The 16,555-nt window shown below is 43.3% G+C and overlaps 1 protein-coding gene across 5 annotated transcripts in view; it reads left to right on the forward strand.

Annotated features, from left to right (window-relative positions):
- TTC3 (tetratricopeptide repeat domain 3) overlaps positions 1-16,555 on the forward strand; it is a 139,210-nt gene that overhangs the window by 644 nt on the left and 122,011 nt on the right. For all 5 annotated transcript variants that reach the window (XM_053306857.1, XM_053306856.1, XM_053306859.1 and 2 more), the window contains exons 2-5: positions 10,052-10,131; positions 14,209-14,254; positions 14,921-15,059; positions 15,971-16,058. In XM_053306857.1, the coding sequence (XP_053162832.1) occupies positions 10,063-10,131; positions 14,209-14,254; positions 14,921-15,059; positions 15,971-16,058 (342 nt within the window). In that variant the 5' untranslated portion in view covers positions 10,052-10,062. The remainder of the gene's footprint in view (positions 1-10,051; positions 10,132-14,208; positions 14,255-14,920; positions 15,060-15,970; positions 16,059-16,555) is intronic.

A 16,555-nucleotide genomic window follows, 5' to 3' on the forward strand; every position in this document is an offset into this window, starting at 1 on the left:
AAGGGTGGGGTGTTGGGTGGGGCAAGAGAGAAAACGTGCAGTCTGGAAGGCTAGGAGGCGATCGTGGATCCATCTCTTTCCGAGCAGGCATGCTGGGAGTGTGTGGGGCTCGCTGCCTCCCGGCTCGCTCCACGGTGAAGGCGCCAAACCTTTTCCCGGCTCCTTTGGGATCCTCTGGGAGGCTTCGAGTTCTCCAACTCTAATCTAGAATCTATCCCCACATGTCATCAATTTGTGCAATTTAAGAAGCCCACCTCGCTTGAAGGTCGCTGTTTTTAATAGGTGGCTGACTGGAAAGGCTTACCTCTTGAATTTCTGCCGTCATTTTGAAATTTCAGCATCGTCATTGAATTCCCTATCGTCAACTTTTAAAAGAAGGAGTGGTGTAAAAATGGGAATGGATCGGAACCTTTTTGCCTGAAACAGACAATAAAAGCCAGTGGGTTGTATTAAATACAATGGTCATATTCAAATGTGTTGCACAGATGCCTGAACGCATGTATTGATTGCATTTTTTAGTTTATGTATTTGAAATATTTATACTTCTTTTTCCAGTACGCTACTGCTCGGGGTGGCTCACAAGAGTAAAATAGATACAATGTAAAATAAAAGTAATAAAATTAACCAAATTAAGTAACCAAGTTAAAAGTCAGGCCTTTTATATACCACCCTATCTGAAGGCTCTGGGCTGTATACAAACAAGAAACAAACAACCTCCATTTAAAATAATTGACCTAAAACAATATAAAACAAATTTTAAAAGTTTAAAACCATTCAAGACCAGTTAAAAATATTTAAGAACAACGTTAAAACTTTGGAAGTCCAGACCAAACAAGTTTTTAGGACTCTCTTGTATGTGTTTTTGTGTGAATGACTGTGCCTATGTTCCTTTTTAAAGTGAACCTGTGTACAGGCCCTTTCAAATACAGGGCATAGTACATGTGTTAAACATGGCTGTGGATAGGAGTAATGCTTGAGTAATAAAACCTTTCTAATATTATACTTTAATTCTTTCCTAATCAGAACTTGTCCCAAAGAGAATAAAATGATGGTTTTATAAATATTGTGGTTTTAAAAAGTAGGATGGTTTTAAAAAGTAGACATACTTCATATTTTTGGAAACAATACGCATGCATTGAATTGTTTTTAAACTCTTTATGGCCAGAACCCAATTTTAACCTAGTTGTTCCATTCCAGTTTTTACAGTGCCCCTTAAAGCAGGGATTCCCAACCGCTAGTACTCCGGATGTTGCTGAACTATAACTTCCATCATCCCTAGCTACAATAAATTGTCACTGGGGATTAGTGATGTGCACGGAACCGTGGAGGCGTTGTCTGATGCCAGCGGGGGTTTCCCTTTAAGGGTGGGGGCGTTGCACTTACCCCTCCCGCCACTCCCCCCTGATTTCAAAAAGTTCAAAAACAGCTGGAAGGCCAAGGTTCCCCACCCCTGATTTAGGTGCTCGCTCCTCGATAAAAAAGCAATTTGTCAATGCCTGATACAGTTTTCAAATATACAGCTTAAAATGTAATGTATGACTTGGACGAATGTATCATATAGGCATATAAGACAGTCAGGATTGATAATTGCCGATCTAGGTTGCACTTGATTGTAAACCTGAGTTGGTTGTCATATAAAATGTGATAAATTCTTTCCAGTGGTTAAAACAGTAGTTGTGTACTCTTAAGTAAATTAAAATCTATCTGTCTATCTATAGAAGTGGCCCTCAGAGTGATCTGCATTGCATAGCGCCTGCTTTAGATTTTCTCTTGGTTAGAACACACACAAGTTGCAGGTAGTCATGTTTGTCTATTAGACAAAACCTAAATGTTACAGTAGGACAATATCTTTCTTAACAGTGGCTGACATCGAAACGTGCTAGGTTTTTCTCCTTCCATCTGCAGCCACCTGGGCCTCACAAAACTGTCTCCCTGACAGTCCCCCGGCCAGCTCTTAGGGACATCACTTTGGAAGTCACAAGCACTGCAGAAAGATGGGGAGATCCTCTAAACATGGTATGTCCACAAAAGAGAGCCAGCGTGGTGTAGTGGTTAGAGTGCTGGACTAGGACCGGGGAGACCCGAGTTCATATCCCTATTCAGCCATAATACTAGCTGGGTGACTCTGGACCAGTCACTTCTCTCTCAGCCTAACCTACTTCACAGGGTTGTTGTGAAAGAGAAACTTAAGTATGTAGTACACCGCTCTGGGCTCCTTGGAGGAAGAGCGGGATATAAATGTACAGTGGTCCCTCGACTTACAAACTACTCGACATAAGTATTTTTCGAGTTACAAACGGCAGTTTTAGATCCGGTTTTAGATGGGGTTTCCTCGACTTACAAATTTTTAGATGGGGTTTCCTCGACTTACAAATTTTTAGATGGGGTTTCCTCGACTTACAAATTTTACATGCGGTTTCCTTGACTTGCCTGCCTGTTTACTGCCTGTTTATTCTTGAAAAGAAATGTTCCTGTGCAGTTTGCAAGCCTTACTGGGGGTCTGGGTCTTTTTTCTAGGCTCCGGAACGCATTAATCCGTTCCCAATGCATTCCTATGGGAAACCGCTTTTCGACTTACGAATTTTTCGACTTACAAATGTGCATTCGGAACGGATTAATTTCATAAGTAGAGGGACCACTGTAGTAGTAGTAATAATAATAATAATAATAATAAATAATCTGCGACGATATCTATAACAGCAGCAACAACATTGACAATAAAATTCTGGCATCCCAGGTCCTTGGGAAGGACTCGATGTCTGGATAAAACAAACCAGTCAATAACACCTGTCTGAATGTGTAAACAAGAAATAATAATAATAGGTTAGTCTGGATAGCAACCAATAACATAAAGTAGTGAGCAAGTTTCTCCAAACACTTCTTCATGCTGAATTTTAATAATAATTTGAGGGGGGAAAGATTATTGAGGGGGACAGAAATTAGGCATGAGGATCACAGCCTTTTCCCAGTGGGCCTCAATTTTTGACCCCTCCCTCTGGATTTATTTATTTATGCTGAATATCCAGCTTGAAGAAAAGCTTTGGAGAAATAGAAAGCTTGCTCTGCTTCTCTTGATTAGAATCAGCCAAGAAAACAGCTGTGAATAAGAGATATGTAATAAACAATTCCATTTACTCACCAGCACTGTTTACTCAGTGCTTTAGTTTGAGCGCACAAGTCCTTGGTGTCCCTGGTAGTTGACTAGAAAAAATCCAAAGGCCTCAATCTTGTAATACTTTCATTAGGACCAATAACAGTGACACACTGGATTGTACTCAAAAGAAACAAGGAAGCTGGCAATGATATACTGTGACATTTAGTTAGAACATTTTCCCTTGAACAAAGAAAGCCCCTCTTCCCCAGCTGTTACTGAAACAGAAGTTTTGTGATCACAGGGATAGGTTTTAAAAGGTGGCTTCTGCTGTTAGGATTGCATGTGGAGCCTTGAGCCATTGGATTATTGAATGTCATTGCTTCAGAATCTTACTGAAAACATTTTTTCTTAGGCAGGCTCTTCAGATTCTGGGGTTTTGGCATACAGTGAACATGTGTGTTACCAGACAGCCTACTTCCCACCTTGGGAACTTTTGGCCCCTGACCTAAGCAAGGCTAAGCAGTATGTGGGCAAGTGCTTGATACCAGGAGTGGAGAGCAAACTCCCAGACAGGTCAGATTGCTGTTTATGTAAATCTGAGCCAGTGCAAACCTACCTAGGAAAAGGTGTTCCACCTATCTTGAATTCCTTGCATACTTAATAAGGCTAGAGTTCCAAGCAAGGCTTGCAAAGGGTCTTAAACAAAAGATTGTTCCTAGGAAGCAGCTCTGTCCTACTGTTACAGGGTCCAGAATTGGGACTGTTGGAATACACACCCCATGGCACCCCTACAGAGGGGCCAGCCTGGCTTGACCTGTGTTTGAGAGAATCAGTCCAGGAAGAAGTTAGTGTCTATCGCTGAGCCAAGAGTAGGGAGGAAGTGTGACTACCATACCCTGCCTCTGTGGGAATTTTCATGACGCTCCCCAACACCCAAACCAGGCTTCTCACATGGCCATTCTCAGGATTCCTGAGACTCCACAAATCGGGTCTCCATGACTTCCCCCCCTTTCAGCATGTCCCTGCATTCCTTGCGTAGATGTCAAAGCCTATCAGTTTTTCTCCTCTGGAACTACAAAGCCTAAGGGCTAACAGGGCAACTTCCCTAAACGGTACTACAGTTATCAAGATAAACCCACCTTCCTGCCTGGCCCCTTAATCCATTGTTCCCCTTTGAAGGCCATTTTCGCATTAATTGGTCCCTCCAAGGCAGGATCTAGATTGACCCCACTGCTGAAGAGTAGTGAGTCAGAAATCCAATATGTGCAATCTCTGGGATGCATCCCAAGGCTGTAGACTCTCTGCTTTTCCCAATTATCACTCCCCAGCTTCAGCACAGAGAACCTGTCTTACTCTTTCTTCACAAAAGACAAGTTGTATATGGGAGCCTTCTCCCTCTTTCTGTGCTCTTGGGAATTTTCCTCTTTCCTTCTCATGGATGGATGTGTGCACACGTGCATTCTTGTGACTTGTTAGGTAAGGCTAGAATATTTGATTAGCTAGATCTGAAAAGTTCATGTAGGAAGCCCCAGCCCAAGGTGGAAACTGCTCTTCACTCCCTCCACCCTCTCTTCCTCCCCTTCATTTTGCTCACATTCCTGCCAGCAGGAATTATAATCCTCTAGGAATTAGAGCCAGCAAGCTATTAGAATCTTCATTCCCCCCCCCCCACCGCCTCCTTGTCTCTGTCTGCACAGGGAATGAAGGCAACTCCCAATTCGGATTTCACAAAGGTGGGCAACAACCACATGTTTATATCATGTCTGTGCTTTTTGAAATTAAATATAATTCTATATAAGCATTGCCTCAGTCTCTTTGTTCCTCTGAGTTCCCTAGCATGTCTTGCCTCTTCCTAGAGTGCAAGCAACACGTTTTGTTGTTCATGTTTGCAAGTTCAGTTTTGATTAAATTCCCCAATTTGATACACACATGTGTAGCATACATGGGGGTGAGCAAGCGTTAAGGTTGTCAACAGTCCTATATTGGGTGGGACGTCCCGTTATGGAGCCAAAAAGAGCTTTTCCCATATGGGACACTCCCCCCCCCCATAATTTGGGAGCTCCCTCTCATCCCGCACCTCCTTTTCCCTTCACATCCACCACCTCCTTGCTCCTCACTCGTCCCTGCCTCCGTATTCTGAGACCCTCCCAGAACAAGAGCAGCCAATACCAGCCACCAGTTAAGCTCTCTCCTCCTGCATCCTGCCCTCCCCTCCTACCCCACCTCACCACCAGTGTCCCTCTAATTTTTTCCTCTCTGAGCAGAATTAATTTTGTTATGAGCGGCAGTAACAAGGCAGTGTGTGTGCATGTGCATTCAGAGTGGGGCTTTCCTAATTCAACTTGAGCGGGATCTAAAATTACCCAAGCGAACATCAGAAAACTTGTGAGCACTTGCATGTGTGCACGCCTTAGAGGGAACGATACTCACTGCCTCTGATCAGCTGGTGACACGCGGGTCCAGCTGGCTGAGGAGCATGTGTGTGTGTGTATCCTTTGTGATCTCCTGCTGAAACTGAATTGCAGGTCAGCCTGGACAGTGGACTCTTGCCAGAGGATTGGGGAGGGGGTGTTCTTTGGATGTGGGAAGGCAGTGAAAGCAACACAAGTGGACTCTTCTCCTGTTTTGTTGTTATCTGCTGTTCGGGCAAGAGGACTGGGAGGTTGGATTGTTGGATGTGGGGAGGCAGTCAAAGCAACATTAATGGACTCTTCTTCTGTTCTGTTATCTGCTGCTCACAAGATGATTAGGGTTTGAGTTATTGTGCAGAGGTGGGGGGCAGCTTATTATATCTTCAGCCTGCAGCTTAAAGTAATTCAATAGCATGTAATTCAGTGTAATAATGCAATTCAGTAACCTATATGACACTGACACTCAGGCTCTTGATTACCCTGGCATACATCCTCCGGCCCCACCTGGCCCCCACCCCCCAAATTGTGTCTCTTATTCGGGCAATGGAATGTTGGCAACCCTAGCAAGCATGGCACTATGCATGCTTTTAAGTGCCTGAAGAGTAGATTCCTTCACTGAAAATTGATCTGTTCCTTGTGGTTCAAATGAATTTGTTTGTTTGTTTAGTTAGTTAGATTTATATGTCGCCCTACACCCATAGGACTCAGGGCGGCTTACAAGCAATAACATACATTATTGTATTTGTAGTTAATATTTAAGTATTAAATATTAAGTATTGTAAATATTTATTGTAATTAAATTAAATATTAAGTATTGTAGTTAATATTTGGAGCTCCTTATGTGTTTTGCTAGAGGGCTGAATCAAATGACTGATTGATGGATTGATTTTATATACCGCCCTTCCAAAAATGGCTCAGGGCGGTTTACATCAAAATAAAAACAATTAAAATCAAAACTAAATAAATTAAACAATTAAAATCATTAACATTAAAATAATGTAAAAACAACATTAAAAATTTAAAACCATAAATCCAATTAAAAGCCTGGGTGAATAAGTTGCCAGAGATGGGGAGGTTCTTATTTCAACAGGGAGTGCATTCCAAAGTCCAGGGACCGCAACGGAGAAAGCCCATTCCCGGGTAGCTGCTAAAAGAGTTGGCGGCAACTGCAGATGAACCTCTCCAGATGATCTTAACAGGCGGTAGGGCTCATGGTGAAGAAGATGTTCTCTTAAATACCCAGGGCCTAAGCTGTTTAGGACTTTATAGGTAATAACCATTACCTTGTATTTTGCCTGGAAACGTATTAGTAGCTAATGTAGTTCTTTCAACACAGGAGTAATATGGTCTCTCCTAGATGACCCAGAGACCAATCTGGGCACTGCATTCTGGACCAACTATAGTTTCCAAACTATGTACAAAGACATCCGCACATAGAGCACATTGCAGTAATCCAGCCTAGAGGTTACCAGTGTATGTACCACCGTTTTGAGGTAGTTCATCTCAAGAAACGGACACAGGTGGCGTATCAGTCGAAGCAGATAAAAAGCACCACTGGCCACCACCTCAATTTGGGACACCAGGGAGAGGTTTGGATGCAGAATGCAACCCCAGACTGTGTACCTGTTCCTTCTGGGAGAGCGTGACCACATCCAGAACCAGCAAATCAAAATCATCTTCCCAATTCCAATTCCACACAATGAATACCTCCGTCTTATCTGGATTCAGCCTCAGTTTGTTATCCTTCATCCAGCCCATTACTGCCTCCAGGCGGGCATTTAGGGAGGTTATGCCTTCTCCTGATGGAGAAATAGATGGAGATGGAGAAATAGATTTGGGTGTCATCAGCATATTGATATCACCCTGCACCAAATCTCCTGATGATCTCTCCCAGTGGTTTCATGTAGAAGTAAACAGCTTCAGAGACAATATGGAGCCCTGGGGAACACCAGAGAAAAGTTCAGATTTTGAAGAACAGTCTCCAAGGGACACCATCTGTAATCTGCCCGTGAGCTTGGAGCGGAACCATTGCAAAGCAGTGCCTCCCACTTGTAATCCCTTCAGACGTTCCAGAAGGATACTATGGTCAATGGTATCGAAAGCTGCCAAGAGCTCCAAAACAACCAACAGAGTCACATTCCCTCAGTCGATTCCCAATTGGAGATCATCCATCAGGCTGACCAAGGAAGTCTCCACCCCATAGCCCACCCAAAAGCCAGTCTGAAATGGGTCTAGATAACCAGTTTCCTCCAAGACTGCCTGGAGCTGTGAGGCCAGCACCCGCCATAGAAGGTTGGAGACAAACCTGTAATTGCTTAACTCTGAGGGATCCAAGGTGGGCTTCTTCAGAAGCAATCTATTGATTGTTTCCTTAAGACAAGGAGGCATACTGTCCTCCCTCAGAGAAGCATCTATAATCTCTACCAGGCCCTCTACAACTGCCTCCTTGTATAAGATAGTATAAGGCACGTTGGGCAAGGATCAAGAGGGCAGGTGGTAGGCTGCACCATTCCAAGTAACTTGTCCACATCCTCAGGCGTCACAAACTGGAATTGATTCAGAGTCATCACATAAGAGGAGCTGCTGGACACCTCGGCGTCAGACTCTGTAACAATTGTGGAGTTTGAATCTGAGTTGGCCCAAATATGAGATAATTTGCCCACAAAAAAAAAAAACCTCATTAAAAAGGTCACAGCTAGTGTTGTTTCCAAGTATCGATTCAAGGGGGAAGGGGCACACATTAGCGCCTTCACAACCCTGAACAACTCTGCCGGACATGAACTTGTGGACATGATACGGGAGGAAAAGAAACTTCTTTGTCGCACATATTGCCTGAGCATAGATCTTCAAATGCGCTCTCTGTTGTAATCTGTCAGAGTAGAGTCTCTCTCCACTTGCGCTCTAGTCATCTACCTCGCCGTTTCAGCCCCCGTAGTTCTTCCGTATACCAAAGCGCCAGTTTCAAAACAGGTCGGAGAGGATGCTTAGGAGCTATCATGGCCACTACCCCGGTGAGTTGATTATTCCAATTTCCCACCAGTGTGTCGACAGGATTACCAGTAGAGCCAACACTAAATCCCTTCAAGGCTTCTTGGAATCCTATTGGATCCAGTAACCTCCTTAGGAGAACCATCCTAATTGGCCCTCCGCCCCTGCGGAGGTGGGACCTGGTCGTGAGTCCAACCTTAACCAGATGGTTGTCCATCCATGACAATGGGGAAATCACCGGAGTCCCCACCCATGGAACACCACCCTCTTCATAGTGAATGACCAGATCAAGCATGTGACCAGCAATATGTGTTGGTCCTGAGACCACCTGGGATAGGCCCATAGCTGTCATGGCCTCTATGAACTCCTGAACCACCCCAGACAAATTGGTCGCAAAGTGAACATTGAAGTCCCCCAGCACCACAAGCCTGGTAGAGTCCAACGCCAAGCCTAAAACCATCTCGGTCAGTTTAGTTAGGGACTCCATTGGGGCGATCGGTACAGCATCAGAAGTCCCAGTCTATCCCTGGTCCCCAATCCTAGGTACAAACATTCACTATGTTCAGACACTTTGACAGGGATCCTGGCCAGGGAGATATTGTTCTTAAAGACCACAGCCACTCCACCTTCCCGCCTACATCCCCTCCCCTGCTCCTCAACAGAGTACCTTGGAGAGAGAAACTGGGACCAGACTGGGCCACCAGCCTCTCCCAGCCAAGTCTCTGTAATACATACCAGATCAGCCCCTTCATCCAGAATCAGATCATGGATGATTTCAGGTTTATTCTGGACCAACTTGGCATTACAGAGGAGCCAGATGAAGCTCTGTGGGTAGTTGACATTGCTTTCCGAGGTCAAAAAGCTGGCAGGACAGCCAGAAGGGGAAACAGCAACTGAGTTTCTGATTTTCCTTCCCTTGCAATGGTCTGCTGACATGTCAACATTACTTGTTCTATTTCCCACCACCACTGGAATAGCTGCCCCATAATCAGTGGATACACCCACTGTCTCCCCATCTCCAGACACATTAAAACTCAACTCACCCAGGAAGCCAAATTAAGATAGCCACTCGCTTTGACACACCACAAGGGATCCTGAGCCAAACAGTCTGGCCCTCACCCTCATTATTCCCCCAAGTGGCTCCCCCAAAGAGGTGACCCATTGGTGGCTGCCCGGCCACCACAGGCAGTGTTCCTATAAAGGCCCAGAACTGGGCAGCTGACCCCAGAAACTGCTGAGTCACCTACCCCTGTCCCCAGTCCTGCACACACTTCCCACATATGTTACCCAGAGGCAGCAGGTCTCACAGGCTTGCTTTTTTTAAAAAATAGTCTGGTTTGTTTGATATTATGGTCTGGTTTATTATTAGTTGATTATTATTATAGTCTGTTTTTTATGATAGTCTGGTTTATTTGCTACTTTTTAATGATAGTTTGGTTTATTTGTTCTTGGAGAAGGAGGTGGTCTTGCTAGTTGAAAGCTTGGATTAAAATATGCAGCAACAGCCAACATTGCCTATTGCCTACATTGATTTATTGTTTTCCTTATTCATTTTCAGGATCATGCAGCATGGATGGTTGTTTATTTGAACTCAGTCCCATCCCATATGGTTCTAATGTTAAACCATGTTGTAAATTGGTAAGTGGCTTAATGAATAATGTCTTGATGCCTGCTGCAGCATGTTAGCTATGAGTTTGGTGCACAGTGACAGCAGCAATAGGATCTGATGGGTTCTATATTGTTCATCTGAGGTGTGTACATCTCTTAAAAAAAAATAATAATAATCAGGGGTCCCCAAACTTATGCTTAACTCATTAGCCATCCGTTATTTGTGGTTGCCGCCAGTTCCATGTTTTCCTTCAGATTCTTTTCTGATACACAGGAAGAGGGCTTGGGGGCAGGGGGAGAAGTGGATCGTCTGTCATTTGCACTGGTATTTGGAGATGGTAAGAAACTGTGGGAGCCCTTCTCTCTTGCTTAGAAAGGATTTGTGCTGCTGCTTACCTTCTCAAAAATGCCAATGGAAATGGGACCTCTGGTGCTGCATGTCCTGTTTGCCAGAGGGCTGGAGGCATTCACAATTTGTAGATGCTTGTGTATAAATACATGTTGTAAGTTATTCTTGAAAAGGACAATGAGTTATAGCCTTAATGCTCAAAGTGTGAGCAGACTTGTGGAGGGGAAGGGGTGCTTTCCCCTTCTTTTGCTGGAAACCCGCCCCCCGCCCCCACACACACTCACTGTCTCTCACTTGCTTGTTGCAGTCCCCTGTAAAACATACCATCTTGCTCTGCAGGGTCCTCCAGTCTCTAGCAGCAGATTTGAGGGGGTTGCACATGAGACTGCAAAGGGGAAAAGGAGATGAGCAAAAATCATTCCTTCTCATTGTGTGAACTGCATTTATTCTGGTCATGCTATAAACATGGTACAGCCCAATATGTTTAGAACCGCAGGTAAAAAGCATTCTATGAAACATTTTCCTGAGCTAGTGTTAAGAGAACAAGTACCTTTGTTGAAAATTAATATGAACGGACAAAATATTATTGATAATGCTATTACCTAGAAGAAGCAGGGGAAGAAAGGACCAAAAGGGGTGCGAGGAAGAAGTTTATTATGATATATTACAAATGATGCTTTTCAGTTAGAAATCCTTCTTTGGGGAAACTCGGTCTGTTAAATTAACCAGGAACCTAGGATGGTTTGAGGCCTTCCTATTTTATACTATTTTTTCTTTACTTTTAGCTTTATCTTCTATCATATGTAAAGAGTTATTTCCTTAATATGGATTTTATAGTTGGACTGGTAGTTTGAAATGCAGATTTGGTAGATTAATGGGTTCCCCCCCCCCTTTTCTTTTTTTCTTTTTCTTTTTCCCTAAACTTCTTTTTTCCTTAAGTTTTAAATGTGTGTTATTGGTTTTTTTCTTTAATTAATTATAATAAGGTAAATTATAGTTTATAGTTGTTAATATCTAGACAACATTGTCTGTTATAGTTGTTAATATGTAGATAACATTGAAGTGGTATCTAAAGTGTTTCTTCAATATAGATCTTGCAGCAGATTTTGAAGGCTGAAAAGCAGGGAGGGTAGGCTTTTGGTTCTTTTTTTTTTTTAAGCTTTAAATTTATGGTGGTTTTTTTTAAAAATTAATATTGTAAGAAGATAACTTTATATTTGTTATTTCATGAAAAGAGATGAGCAGGAAGTCCAACTTTGTTAGTTGTGTTTGTTATGGATGCTATCATTGTTAAAAATCAATAAAAATTAAATGAGAAAAAAAAAATTAACCAGGAACCTGCTTTAAACCAGGGTTGATAAAAATGGATTATTATTATTTTTTAAATTATTTAAAATGGATTTTTAAATGTGAATTTTAAATCTGATTTTAATTTTTAAATTCATTTTTTAAAAGAATATAAGTATGAATGCTAATTATAATTATGTTCTATGAACATCTTAACAGCAGTAAATGGGGATGATAGATAACAGACCTGATCAACCCTATTCTGCAAGTGGTGTACATGCTGTGTGTGCGCATGCACACACACACTCAAGCCGCCCCCTCCCCCCCACAAGTGCAAAGACAAAAAATGGTCAATGAATGAATAGAGGATTTGTGGGGATGGAGTAGACCTGAGCAAGCAAGTTGGAGGAGTCTGGATATAAATGCAAGGGATAGGGGAGGGGAATAGAAAGTGGAAACAAAAATGAACAGAACATATTCATGCAGTCCTGAGGAAAGTCTTTCGGAGTGTATCCTCCATTGTAGAAAGGAAACACCTATTATGACAGTAGGCTGTAAGAGAGACCCCATTTGGGAATATTTTAATGCAGTTCCTGTACCCATGGTAAAAAGGCATGTGTGTGAAATGCAAACACTGCAACACAGAAATGCAAGGCCTGGTTGCCTGAATGAAACAGCATTATGAGAAGTGTTTACCTACCTTATAAATATGAAATGCACATCTGTCTCTGAATATGTATTAAGGTTATATTAGACATCAAAAATATACTTTTACTAGAAAATGATGATTAACTAGAATCTTCCTGACTAGTGAATCATTAAAATTGAGTCCTTCTGTGAAGCGATTTAAATCATGTTTTAAAATCAAATCCACCCTCAAAGATGGATTCAAAACATGTAATGCTGATAGTCTGAATGTAGAAGTATCTTCCTAGCACAGTTGGATTGTAGTAAAAAGGTAAAATGAGGTTTCTTAAGGGATCAAAGTTTATAGGTAAGTATGGCTAAACAGATTTTAATGGAAAGCATAGAAAGACTATAATATGGATCAGGCCAGGTGGCCTTATCTCAAGCTTCAAAGTTCTTCATATTTTGAAATAACACGACTGCAGGCCCTCCTTGTCAGGAGAATCTTCCTTTGAGCAGAAGGCCACCCTATGTATTTCATATCTGGGAAGAGGACCAGTGAACTGAGCAGGGCTCACTCCTCTGCCAAACAAGAAAAGGGGGAGGGGGGTAGAATCTGCATAGAAATTGGGTTTATTTTGACACATCAAGCACAGAGTTACAGGAAGACAGACCTTGCACTGGACGATTAAAGGGAGGTTGCTATAATTCAGTCGTCATGAAAGTCAAACAAACCCCATGGAGGAATACTTCAACTAAACCCATGGAGGAATAAATAAATGTCTGTCAAGTGATGCATTTGATTTACTGCAGAAATTTATTTATTTATTTATTTAACATATTTTTATACCGCCAAAACTCACGTCTCTGAGCATGCATTCATATGAATGCTTACACACCAAGTTTGAATGAGCTGTTGGAAATTAGGCTTGGCCCTCAAAGTGAAATTTAAGTTAACCAAACTTGGTCAGATATGGTCTGTGTCCTCTACACTGTCCTCCATCTTCTCCCCCTCACACCTTACATTATTTACTCCAAAGGGTACTTTATATACCCATACTCTTTAAATAGTATATTGCAAGCTGTTTTGTGTCTGTTTACAGCAAGGGTGTCAACTCCCTCCCGCTGGGTGGGAAATTATCTTCTGTCCCATTCCAGGATCAGTCCTTTTTCAACAGTGAAAAAAAAGCCAGCCTCCGTGACATAGAACAGGCTTTTCTGAGTTCAGATTGTTCTCTCAGTCCGACCTATGAGAAAACTGCTGTTGGACGGATGCTCTGCAAAGCGAACACATTTTGGTACTCTTGTGAGGGAGGTCAAACTCTTCAGAGTTCTACTCAAAATAAGCTGTTGGAGCTGATGGCTGACTATTAGTGGCTAAAGGTGTGTTATGGAGATGCTGCACACACTGAGGCTGCTGTGGGCATGTAAGTTAGCCCTGACCCGGTAGAGAACACATGGTTGTGCAAGCAGTGTTGCCACCATTTCGCTCATGCATGGCAATGGGAGAAACGGTGGCAATGCTGCTTGCAAACCATACATTCTCTACAGCAAGGGTGTCAACCTGCAGCCCTCCTGCTGTTGTTGGCCTACAACTCTCATCATCCCCAGTGAGTCACAGTGGCAAGTAGCCAGGGATGATGAGAGTTGTAGGCCAACAATAGCTGAAGCTGCAGGTTGACACTCCTGCTCTGCAGCCTTTTGAGTCTGTAGCAGCCCCAGTGCAGTGCTCAATGTCTCTGTAACTCTGCGTGTCATGTCAACCACTGTGTTTCCCTTGTGCTTCATATGCTTTGCCTTCAGAATGATAATTATAAATATCTGTGCACTGTGTTGTTTTATAGGTTCGGGCAAGTTCTGAAAGATGCTCATCAAAGAAATATGGAACAGGTGAGTAATCTGACCATGCAAATTAAGAGCCTTTTAATTCTCTATAGTTCCTTAATGACCCAGTTCTGTGCTTTGTTCTGTTGCACAGCAGCAGAGTTAGATCTGGTGCTAGCGGCCCAGCACTTCGGATGTGCACAGAACCGCAACGGGGCAGTTTGAAGGCAGTGGGAGTCTCCCTTTAAGAGCGGGGGAGGGTGCACTTACCCCTCCTGTTGCTTTCTCCCCACCGGTGTCCGTGTTTATTAATGCCCATTGGGGTGGCAGCATACCTCCCTGCCGCCTTGTTGCCCTCTTCTTCCGGATATGACCGGAAGTCGCCGATGCGCCTGTGCACGCCAGCGACTTCCGGTCATATCCCAAAGATGAGGGCAATGGGCTGGTAGGAAGGTACGCTGCCACCCCGATGGGCATTAATAAACACAGATGCTAGTGGGGGGGGGGAAGCGACAGGAGGGGTAAGTGCACCCTCTCCCCCTCTTAAAGGGAGACTCCCGCCACCTTCAAACTGGCGGAACCGCCGGTTCTTCAAACCAGTTCAGAGGCCCATAAAGAGCCTCCGAACTGGTTCCGTGCACATCCCTATCCAGCACCGATACAGACCTTCAGATTTGTGCAGTTATTAAAGATTTGTTTTGGTTCCTTACATTTTATTTCTTTGTTTTGCAGATAGTATCGTCAAAATATGGTGCAGCAAGCCAGTTGCTGAGCTTCGCAAATACTGTGATGTGATTAAAATATATACATTTTGGCCACTTTTATTTGAAAATGGAGATAGCATCACAAATAAACTATATGGAGATTTTGGGTAAACAGATTTTTATTTTTAGCGATCATTAATTTGTATATGTTTTGCAATATTAGAACAAAGAAAGAAATAACGATAGCAGGGGGGATCCCCCCCCCCCATTAAGACATGGGAACAGTAACTATAAATACCCTGGTTCTTCAGAATGACACCTTGAAGCTGGTTTAAATCTGAGGAACAATCTGCAATGGCTTAAGTTGATTATAGGTCAGCTTAATTTCTGTATTTTAAAATGCTTAGCTGGCACGTGGCAAACCCTGCCACAGCTGCAACCAATGAAAATGTGGACCTGTGCCTGGAGGAGGAGACACAGACAGAAAGCGGTCATGGCGGGTGGGGTGGCAGTGGCGGAGATGCAGCCGGAGGGGCACAGAGCTCCAGTGGTGTGGGCATCGGAGTCAGTGGTGACAGGGATGTGGCTGGTGCGATGCTGGCAGCGGAGAGTGGAGACAGAGGCAGGAATGGCAGTAGAGGCGGCACCCTTCTGCTTCCCAAATGATAGGTCGGGCTGTTTTTGGCCCATTTCAGGTTGCTCTGCGTGCGTGTGAAGAGAGCCCCCAAATGGGCTGAAAACAGCCTGAGCTGCCATTTGGACAGCAGGAGAGCCCATGGAAGGAGCTTTCACTGCCTCCACCACTATCCGGATGGCAGGCGGCAGCTTAAGTCAGGGGTGGGGAGGCAGGGCAGGGGCACAGATTGACCTGTGGGGATTAGAGGCAGGGAGAACTAGTGCACAGATTCTCTGTGCTGGCCCAGCTAGTTTAATAAATTGCTTCAATGGATTAAGAATGCCTGTAATTGCTGCCAGTCTTCCAAATCAGGTCATAAATACAAGCATTAGCTGCCCCCCCTTTCCCTCCCTTTAATAGTAGCAGAGAATATCGTTTAACATGAATCTGTTTGCCTCTTAGTGTTTGTCACCGCTGTAAACTAAGTTTGATGACATTGTTTCAAATGGAAACATTAGATGATGTTACAGATATAGTCAAAAGGTTTGCGGTAAGTTATTTTCTTGTTTCAAGTCTGCCTGAAATGTGTCCCTTGTGCTAGCACTTGTGGCTGTAATAGTTGTACTAAAAATAAAATAGAAAAAGACAGCTGCTATTTCAGTGAATTGTAAATACAGCTACCTTGATAATGTCTGTCATGATATTTCCCCCTCAAAGTTCTGTTTCAATTAGAAAATCTCTTAGGGTCACAAGAGCCTTGCTGGATGGCTCAGCAAATGCCTCTAGAAAGCCTACGAACAGGAGATGAAAGCATGCCCTCACCCCCGCTATCTTTTTGCATAGAACCTCTGAACCTGGAGATAGCATATAATCATTAAGACTAGTAGCCGTTGATACACTTGTCCTTCATGAATTTGTCTAACTAGCCTTTTAAGCCAAGCTAGTGGTCATTGCTACATCCTATGGAAGATAATTTCATAGGTTCCCTGCCTCAGGCCAGTCACTGAACTATGTTTTGGACTACAATAAGCCACATTGTTCAGTGAC

This window comes from Hemicordylus capensis, chromosome 3 (assembly GCF_027244095.1).
Source record: "Hemicordylus capensis ecotype Gifberg chromosome 3, rHemCap1.1.pri, whole genome shotgun sequence".
Classification (NCBI taxonomy): Eukaryota; Metazoa; Chordata; class Lepidosauria; order Squamata; family Cordylidae; genus Hemicordylus; species Hemicordylus capensis.